This window comes from Sander vitreus, chromosome 8 (genome assembly GCF_031162955.1).
Source record: "Sander vitreus isolate 19-12246 chromosome 8, sanVit1, whole genome shotgun sequence".
Lineage (NCBI taxonomy): Eukaryota > Metazoa > Chordata > Actinopteri > Perciformes > Percidae > Sander > Sander vitreus.
In genome coordinates this window covers 13,466,255-13,476,588 of record NC_135862.1, presented here as the reverse complement: position 1 = coordinate 13,476,588, position 10,334 = coordinate 13,466,255, and the positions used below count along the sequence as shown (strand labels likewise).

General features: G+C 41.9%; 1 protein-coding gene across 4 annotated transcripts in view; it reads right to left on the bottom strand.

The window, feature by feature from the left end:
• Positions 1-8,086: 8,086 nt before the first annotated feature.
• mctp2a (multiple C2 domains, transmembrane 2a) overlaps positions 8,087-10,334 on the bottom strand; it is a 33,033-nt gene continuing 30,785 nt past the window's right edge. For all 4 annotated transcript variants that reach the window (XM_078256922.1, XM_078256924.1, XM_078256921.1 and 1 more), the window contains one exon: positions 8,087-8,929. In XM_078256922.1, coding sequence (XP_078113048.1) covers positions 8,870-8,929 — 60 coding nt within the window. In that variant the 3' untranslated portion in view covers positions 8,087-8,869. The remainder of the gene's footprint in view (positions 8,930-10,334) is intronic.

Here is a 10,334-nt window from a genome sequence, read left to right as displayed (position 1 = left end):
CCTTGAAGTTGAAACTGGAATATGCTGGTGATAGAAGAAAAAAAAAAACGGGGCCTCTTAATCATTGTTAGTGGATTACCTCACCGAACATTACATCATGGTTGAATTTGTGAACACATTACTTGACAATATCACAAAATAAAATCATGTGGCCAGCAGATTTAACATCAGCTGACCAGTTGCTGCCAACTATGAAAATAGAGATATATCCACTGAAAAAAATCTGTATGAAGCCAAGAGTAACAAAATAATAGTCTCATAATTCCCCCTATGGCTCTATCATACTCACTGTCTCTCTCTGCTCCCACTGCCCACATGCTCTGTATAGAAGGGACAGACACATTTGAGAATTGATTCAGCGCTACATTAAGTAATCTAGTAATCATTTACACCAAATGTTTTTTTGGAGAAACAGAATCATATTAAACAGGCATTAATGTCACTATGAGTAGAATGGAGTGGTTTGGCTGCGATGTGAGTGCTATCTGACTTGGACGGCCCACGTTGGGGTTTTGCTCTCAGTTACCTCCTCGAGCTGTACAACGAAGTGGAAGATCTCCCTTTTTCACGCCACCATTTCCACCCTATTTCTTTGCATTTCATTGTTATCCCTATCTCCAAAACAATTCAGTCAGTCATGAGAGCCAAAAGAGCAAAGCGTGCATCTGCTCGCAGGCGAGTGGGAAGAGCAGCTGTGGACACAGACCACTGCATGAGAACTACAGTGTAGGTGTTTATCAACGTAAAAGGCTCGAGACAGACAGAGATGCTTTTTCACAATTTTAGATCCACAGCGAAGCACTCTTTTGTTATTCATTCCACCTCATGATTGCATGCGTTTTCAGTACATTCAGTTCCACGTAAGCACTGGACACTGATACAAGTATGTAGGGGGGATAGATTATGGGGCTTTTTTAGTTCTCCATAACATATTTTCTGTCCGTTTTTCAAAAAAAGATTTTTAAAACACACCTTTCTGTATTGTGCATGAAACCTGAAGTGAGTTAATGAGAATTGTATGGTCTGTAGCTGTGAGCTATCTTAAACCTTAAACCTTGGACAAAGACAGGGAGATTGAAAAGAAATCTGAGCCAAAGGCAGTCTAGTTTGAACAGCTTTATAGACTTGCCTCGAGTGTGTTGTGTAGATTTTGGGGTGCAAAAGAATGGAAATGGTTATTCTCAGCTGACAATGGTCTTCGTTTAAAACAAAAAAGGGTTGTGTTTTTGCAGAATGCTTCAAGTAAAGGAGATTTGAGATGGTTGTTTTTATTCTGTGGGAAACTAAGTGATGACTGAGGAGATAGAAAATCAGCATGTCAAAAGTCAAACAAAAATCAAATTACAATTTACAAAGTTAGTAAATTGTTTTTTTTTTAATGTAAATTGTAATTTAGAACATAAAAAAAGCAAAATATGTGTATTGAAATAATACATTTCAATTTTGAATATCTACAAAACAATGGCACTACATTACTCTATGTTCATTTATTTTGTTTAGAAGAAAAAAATAAACTTTTAAAAACTATATTCCATCTGCCTCAGCTGCTCAAAACTTCGAGTAAAGTGCATTCTCATCCTCTCGCGTTGGTTTAGGATGGAGGTGTGGGTGGCTGCAGATCAGTAATGATTTACAAATAATAAGTAGAGGAATGAACAAATCAATAAATCAGTAGATCTCTGGATATTTGTGAGGCAACCTTATTTCTTTATTTATCTAGGTGTTTTATTTGTTTTCAGCTCTCCAAGGCAGGAGCAGGAATCCCAAATTATCCAGGGGGTTAGGGGGCGCAGTGCCCCTGAGCCCCGAGCCCCATAGCGGAGGTAACGTATTCAATGGCCTGGGGCGAGTGGAGGAGAAGAGCGGCCCTGCTGCATACTGATGGCAGGGAGAGAAGCCAGTAATTGGAGCTGCAGAGGAGAGGGGAGAGGAGGGCAAGCACTGGGAGATGATGGCTTTGTTTTCTCTCTTCCTGTCTGTGCCGCTCAAACTGCTCCTCCCCCCCTCCCCCCCAAGTCCTCTCTCTCCCTCACACTCACTAAGTAGATATATGGAGAAAGTGAATAGAGATACTTGCTAATTGGTCTCTTGCTGGTTGCTTAAAGGACCATAGACTTTCTTTTTCATTTGCCTATTGAAACTAATAAACTGTCTCTCTGTGTTTGTGTGCGGTGTGTATGTGCGTGTGTGTGTGTGTGTGTGTGTGTGTGTGTGTGTGTGTGTGTGTGTGTGTGATAATTCAAGGATTACATGAAGCACTGTGTACGTCTAATGGAGAAAAGAGGAAGGTGTGAAGGACTGCTATTACAGTGGTTTTACAAACAGTTGTTATTGTTATCAAGACTGCAAAAGAAGCTGCTCGCTAAAATGAGCATGTCCTTTAAAAAATCTGAGAGTATTTATAATACCATATCAAAGCTTGACTAGATCATTTACTGCTTTATTTCTCTCTCTTGTCGTAACACATATGCATTACGTCCATGAAAAGCCAATTTAAACCCAGTGCTGCCTGATATGATGGAAATTGGCAAATACTATTTTAATCAGAGCACAACGCAGTTAATTAAGAAAATTACTTTGACAAACGGTTTGAAGCTGGTGTAAGAGCTCAAGCCAACATTGCAATCAGGTTCATTCCTTATGGTGGTGCTCCCTCATGTGGGTAAGAAGGCTGAGAAGGATGCATACATTACAGAGCATCACTATCAAAGCAGCCAGGAGAAAGTGGCGTGGAAGTGAATCTATAGCCTAAATACTTCCGAAACTGGCACATTATCCCCATGATGTCCTCTGTTGACACAGTTAAATGGTATGAAATATACTGGCAAATGGCCTGAAAGAAGGAAGGAGGTTGTGATGGCATGTTTGAGTCTTTGCTGTTGGCCAGTCTGCCCTTAACAGGTTGAAGCCCACAGGTCACTAGAAGGACGTAAGCATGTACAGCTTTCATTTCCTGTCAAAGAGGCGCAGCGAGATGCTTTCCAAGGCATCAGTCGCAGGCTAATTGGGCCCCAGTGGGTGACACTGCAGCATCATAAATAAAACAAACACAGTTTTTCACACTCTTTAAACCTTCATCACAGAGCAAGCGGTTCCGATGAAACACCCAGCATAATTCCTCTGGTATGGGGCTGTTATCTATTCTGCCTCGCTGTAATTGATCCTCTTTTTTCTGAATGCATTTATGTTTTTAATCAGAAATGAGAGCATGCATTGCCTGAGAGCTTGAAGACCTTGTAGGAGCCGGTAATTAGCCGCTCTGGTTAATGGGCCTAACTGTGCTCGTGTGCTACATGACTCTCTGGTGTCATAATGTGGCAGAGCTTGGAGGAGACGGTGCTCATGGGTGAAACACATGTGATTAGTCTCCTCACTTCACCACAGCCCTCTTCACACCTTAGCTTTGCAGTCAGCAACACAAACCTCTGGTGTAGAAAATTACATATCCAAAAACGCACTCGCTAATCAAATCGGCTCTTTGTGAACCTCTGACTGATCCATGACCAGTGTTAATGTTTAATCATTTTTTTATTCTCTTGAAAGGAAAAGAGATACTGAAAAACACACAATAGTGTCTATGTGTTTTCCGAGTATAAAGAGTAATACTTCAAGTGTACCAGATGAAAGAAATGTGGCCTATTTAATATGTGTGCTGCATTTGTGTGTTTGTATAGAGGCATGTATGCTAATTTGGATAAATATATAACTTGCCTTTGGCCGTGAATTATAAATCGGGCTAATAATAATACACTTTTCAGTCTCTTGCTTCTTTCAATTCACATTGGATCAAAATACATCAGATCCCCAATTGTCATGTTGTGCATTCTTCATTCTGCCGGGTTTGCCGGAGATTTCACTTTGTTATTCAGCCAGTGGCTCCTTCCTTGGGAGCATATATCCATATTCATTCAGAACCTATAGAATGTGTCAAATAGAGGTGTCCTAATTGTGTCCTTGATGAAAGGCTATTAATATTGAACACTTTCACATTCGCCCATGTGCCAGCATGGAGGAAATGCGTTTTCCCCTTCTTTCAGCAAGACAAAAAGCAGATCTGTTCATATCTCTAATGATACCTGATTCCTCAGGGGTTAGTGGCGAGACTAGCTGTGGCTTTAGCAGATTCATCAAACAAAATATGGTGCTCTTTCCTCAGGAGGCTGAGAGTCACATTGTGTTATATCACCGTTAATTAGAATGAAATATGCAGTTCAATTATTCTTTGTATTGTTTCCTGACGCATGTGCTTGTGCTAACTATAGAGCACTGATGTACAGAAACACCAAATGTTAGAAAGCTTAACACTTTCTTTCCTCTCCTTTTTTCAAAGTCAGTGCAGTTTTAACATAACAAAGGGAGACCATAACTAGTCCATACAGTGGCAATAAACCAAAGTATTTAATAGTTTGAAGGTTCTTGTAGTTCTCATAAGCAGTACTGTCATGATTGTTGCTGGCCTGATTGGCTGGGTGGCCAGGTGTCTGTTCCCATGTGACATTGTTTTTGAGGCAAGCGGTATCTGTCCTGTGGCCAGTGTCAGTACACAACAACCTCTGATCCGGGAACAGCAACTGTCAGGCCTGCACCTGTAACACTGAGACCTTGTGTCTCCCCCCGTCCACAACACAGGGTTGTGCTCAGACATGCTTTGCATCTCGCCAGCACTCACTGGCCCGAGCAATACTCCCGAGACTGGGCATGATCCCAGCTGTTGTCTTCATTTTAATGCACTCTGAATAATATTAAAGCAGAATCAGTTGAATTTATTAATGCAGCTTGCCCCTTGGAGAGATGCTTTTAAAGGCCAATGATTTAATTTCAGCTCTAAAAGGCCATCTTCTATTCTTGATGCTATAAAGAATTATGGCTTTTGCCATGTCTTAACACCAGTGTGTACTGTGGGCCACAAAATGAATTATTAGTAAACTGGAGCTACTGAAAACAGCTGCTATTAGCGACCATTTTTCTCTCTGTTGTTATCTCAGTCATATTCCCACCCCTTTTCCCAGATCAATCCTGGTTACCATGATTTATATATTCTATCATCGGGAGAGACTAAAGCAATGTGCCAACTGGTCCCCATGCAGCCTCCTCAGGTATTAGATGCATTTACGGAAGAAGTCTCGGTCTGTCTGTCCTTTGTTTTTCTCGACAACCGTTCATCCGATCAACTTCACACTTGGTGGGTGTATTGCTGAGGACCCAAGGAAGTGCAGTGTTGAGTGTGAGCTCTTGAGATCTGTGGTACATATTTATTAGTAGTACATATGTACGCTCTCTGTTGCTTGTTAAAGTACATTTAAGAACAGATGAAAAAAGAAAGACCAGAGATGTTACATTGTAGCAAACTCGAACTTTTCGCAATAACTGCTCTTGGTCTCGGAAATAGCCTGGTCCCAAAGAGCAACAGTAGCTGTTAGCAAATAACCTGAATACGCTAGCATTGCGAGGAGACGCAACTCTGTCATGGCAAGTGTATTAATCAGGACCCAAAGAAACGCAGTGTTGAGTGTTTGGATGAGCGGTTCTCGAGAAAGCTCGAACAGGCACGTTTTTAACGGGCACTGGAGTATAGGCAAACAATCTAACTGTAGCAAACTCAGTCTGTTCTGTCATTTGAATTGTGTTGCCGCTGAGTTGATGCCCCGGCAATTCTGCTCTTTATTGGTATAAGGGTTCTGTCTGGAGGCAGACTGTAACCTCTGCACCTTTAATTTAGGCCAGTTGGGACTTGGAGCGCAGCCACTGATCTCCATAACCTGCTTCTCAGGTGGTACAAGCAAACCAAATAACACATGCACAAATGCTTTAACACATGTAAGTCAACTATGAGTCGTGCTTCTCTTACTTTGTCCTACTGTGCGCATTATGTCTCTCAGAGAGGAGGTCAGAGAACCTTAACGACATTGCACATGTAACAATTACTAAGGAGGTGCTGGGAATAGTGGCTTATTCAAATGAGTTTTTTTTACTATGCATTTCCTTGTAAAGCAGCGCAGAACTGCGACACAGAGAAAGGGTGCAGTGTTCTCTCTCTCTGCACTTGGTAGTTTGACGCCCGCTCCGGGGCTGAACATCAGAGGAGCGGCTGCTGAAAAAACAGGTTGTATGGGTCCTCGCACACAGCCTGCCTGTGGTGCTGCCTGAAGGACTGCCATGGAAACAAGGAGTGTGACAGGCTCTGGGGGGATCCGCCACAGCTGCAGGCACTTCCTTTTTGACAGCCTGATGAAGACATCACTGCCACACCATGCACAACAACAACTACTGGAGAAAAAATGTGATCAGACAATGTTAACTGCTGTGTGGCTCAAATGTTCATTAGCAAGCTTGTAAAACATCCAGGGATTTTCCCCACTGCATCCAGGGACCATATTGTACAGTGCGTTCCTCTGCTGAGATTCGTAGCCTTCCCAGGAGAAAATACATTGATGAATAATTCCTTAAATATGATTACACCTCTTTTAAGAGAATCTTATGTGTTTGTGTGTGCACACTGTATGTGTGTATGAGTAGGTAGCACGAGTGTGCACTAGTGCATGCAGAGCCGAATCAACAATTGTTGTAACCCTGTCAGACTCTTCTGTATAATCCATTGACTATGAATGATACAGGGAATATCCAAGTCCACATCGTCAGTGCCACAGATCCAAAGATTTGACAGCTCGGAGGGAGGCAACTGTATTCCCATATGACCTCTCGTAATGTCAATATATCTGCCCATGACACAATATTATTAATATAAAAAATTTGCTTTTTACCAGTGAGTTTAAAAAAAACAAATGTTTGGCTTTATGTGCCCACTAATTGCCAGGTTCTTCATTTTACATGTTCTGTCAGAGATTTAGATGTCCTGGTGCTACAATTTGGATGTTTGCTGAAATGTCGATTAAAAGTACCCTGGGAGTATTGCTTAATTGGTTTCACCTCTTGGGGACACTTCATCGGCTCTTGCCAGTGATCTCCTTGTACCGTCCACCCCTCCCTCCCCAGCACAGCCAAAACCAGCCCCAATGGAGCCAAGAATGTCGGAGGGTTTCAGCCAGTGTGTGGGATTTAGCTCGTCAGAAGCTCAGGGTCACCTCCACACCCTCTCACTTTGAAATGGACCCCTGGTGGCAGCTCCTGGGAGAGCCCAGTGATGTCTCTATCAGCCTGTCAAAAGAGATAGCCCAGGGCTCCACCAGGTCCCCCTGAGCCAATCAAACTCTTCACAAAGCACAGATGGATGCTCTTTCACCAGCATGCTACTGCTGAGGAGGGGAGCACCCGGCCGCGATGCTCAGTCCCCCAATCAGTTAGTACAAACTCCCAATGGTGGGGTCCAAGCCTCAGTTCAGCCCAACGTCAGTTCTAACTATGTATATTAAAAAAAAAAAAGAAAAAAAAAAGTGCTTTGTCATTTGTCTACTATCAGAAAGACAAGCAGGTAAAGGAGGAAACAAATGTTTTCATGCAAACAGGTATTAGCATGGTGAACTGCCTCTCATATAGACTAGCTAATATATTGAATCAGTGCAGTTTGAATTGTAAATATTTTGAAGGAACTTTCTTTCTCTCAGTAGGGCATTAATCAAAAAGTCTCAAATGTTTTGTAAAAATCTACAATTGCCAAAGGTGTCTTATTATTATTATTTTCTTGTATGTAAACTAAATATGGATGAGAAAATTGATAGAGGATATACAGTACTACATCCCTCTTCTTGGAAAAACTATTGTGGGGGGAGACAGATGGAAAAATGTGTGTGTAACCATTAGATAGGCCAGGTGATTTTAGTGGAAATATAAAGCACTAAGTGCTGAGGATGGAGAAAGTACTCTCTGTGAGATGAGCTATTTCTCTCTCATCTGGACCCTGTTATTGTGAGAAGGCAACAAAGCAATGCATTAGGAAGCACACTGGAGCCACACAGCTTTGATGTGAGCTCGGTAACCAAGGCGCAGCGGTGGCCGGTGTGTGAGCTCTGTTCCAATGGCTGTGTTGTGTAATCAGATGTGTTTACTGTGTATTCAAGTAAAGAAGTGGTGTAATCCATCCTCACTAGAGTGCAGTTATTGGAAAAAAAACATGGCCAAAAACAAGAGCTCAAACTGATCAAGACTCTTTATTCAGGATTCCTGCAAATTCTCTATTTGATGATGCAGACAAGATAGTGAGTAAAAATAATTAATCAGTCTAACATACAGTTAGTTAGTTAGTTAGTACGTGCAGTACATAAATATATATTTTGTTGCTGGGATAAAACTAGGAAAGCTGAGAGTATTATATTCAGTAGATCCTTACCACAAAAAGAATAGTAACATTCAGTACTCTGTCCCAATATTTGTAATGTGTGTCAAAACATATTATTTTAAATATTTAAAAATATATTGCGATATATAACCTTTATTTATATTAACACATGGATATAGAAAAAAGATTGCGATGTTTTCCATAAACTGCTTGTATTAACTTAACCTGAAGTCAAATTTCTTAGTTCCCCCAAAGTCAAAAAAGAAAAGAAAAGCAAAGCCGTGGAGGTCTAAGGTAAGCCAAACCCGACGCTTTTCATTCCTTTTCAAAATGATTTCCAAAGATGAAGGCTGAGCCTTGCAGCGCTCTCTTTTCTTTACCTCCAGGCTTGTGATTGACAGCGCCATGTGCTGCCCTCCTAGCTGCTGCAGTTCACAGCCTCTGTCAGGGGGGTGGCAAACACACAAGCCAGAGAGCGGCTGGCTGCCCCTCAGCAGCAGGAGGCAGAGTTAGGGTGGTATGGTGGGGGTGCACAGGGTCATGGGCTCTGCTGGCACTGGAGCATTGTTGTCAGGTGGACTGCGTCGTACCATATTCAAAGGGAGACCAGCCTTTCATCCAGCATGTCCGCGGCGCTTACCTTTTCTTCCGCGGCTGGTTCTGGCTGGTGGGCGCTCTCAGCGCGCTGTGCTGCACCTGTAAAAACAAACAGGAGTTTGGTCAGAGGCAGGTAATCCGAGCTCAGTGGAGCGCACGGTAATGGCTCCCCTGAGGAGAGCTGGTGCAGGGGAAAGCGAGGCGGGCTCGCCTGTAATGAATCATTTTTTAAACACAGGAGCAGAGGGGATTAATCACAGGGAGGAAGGATTTGAAGAGTCAAGGGTTCCGTACCAGTGTACGCCCCCCCCCCTCATTCTGCACCACAATCACAATATTAGAAACAGACATCAACTGTTGAGATGACCTGCCAGGCCAGTGAGGGAGTTGCAAACTGCATAATCACTCACTCTTAAGATTTGTTTCTTAAAGAAAAACTTTATTCAAGTCTGAGAATAGTATAAAGCGAGTTTAAGTTGTTTAAGTTACCGACGTCAGTTGACGCGTTACTTTCTTTGCGGCTTTACAGACCTTTGGTGTGACTTTTCTTTCTTCAGGGAAAACAAGACCTGAGATGTGACATTTGAACTTACAACCTTGTTTTGTTCTGCTATCTGGAGAATTAAGCTCAAGATAGAGTCACTCATGTTTCACTATTTCTCTCTCCAGAAATTCCTTGATGTTCAAATGGATTTACAAAATGAATGTATGTTATAGAATCATGTTCTCTTTGACATTCCAAAAAATTGATTCAATTGTCCGTATTTTTTTCTTCCCAAAACTGCCACCATAATCCAAAGAGGACTGATCATACGGTAAACTGAAAGGGAGAAGAGCTGGATTTTGAAAACTTGCTTTTGAAGCATGCTTGCTGAGCTCAAACAATACGGTGAATCTGTTGAATAAAGGTAAGAACTCTATGCTAATTAGCTGGTCTCCATTATTAGAATGGGAGATGGAATGTGGGAACAAAGTGACTGCCTTCTGCATCAGAACATGAAACTGTCCTCAGAACTGACAGATGCTTCTTATTTCAGGACAGACAGTGTTGTCAGAAGTCCCCGTTTGAGGCAGACTTTGTAGATGTGCACAGGCACTAATTGCCAAGTCACATTTGCAAGAAAGACAGGAGTCAATTTTCAGCCTTTGTGGTGTTTTTGTGTCCACACCTATCTGAGGATTGAAGTTCTAAGTCAACAAAAACAAAATATGTGGTCTATTGTTTTGGGTCTCCTGTGTATATGATGTTAAGGTTTTTTTTCACAGAACATAATGAAACGTACTTATGATGAATCTTCAGGGTGTTTTGTTTTTTATGATTGGAGCTATTTTCAAGATGTAGTTTCTCTTTTAAACCAGGCTAAAAAGTATTGTTTCCTTGAGATTTGAAAGTGAGTCATTTTCAAAGCTCAAACATTGTATCCCAATGGGGAAGAAGACATACAAAGGATTCGGAATCAAAATGTATTCACCACCTTGTTTTGCCAACTCAGCCAGCCAAATC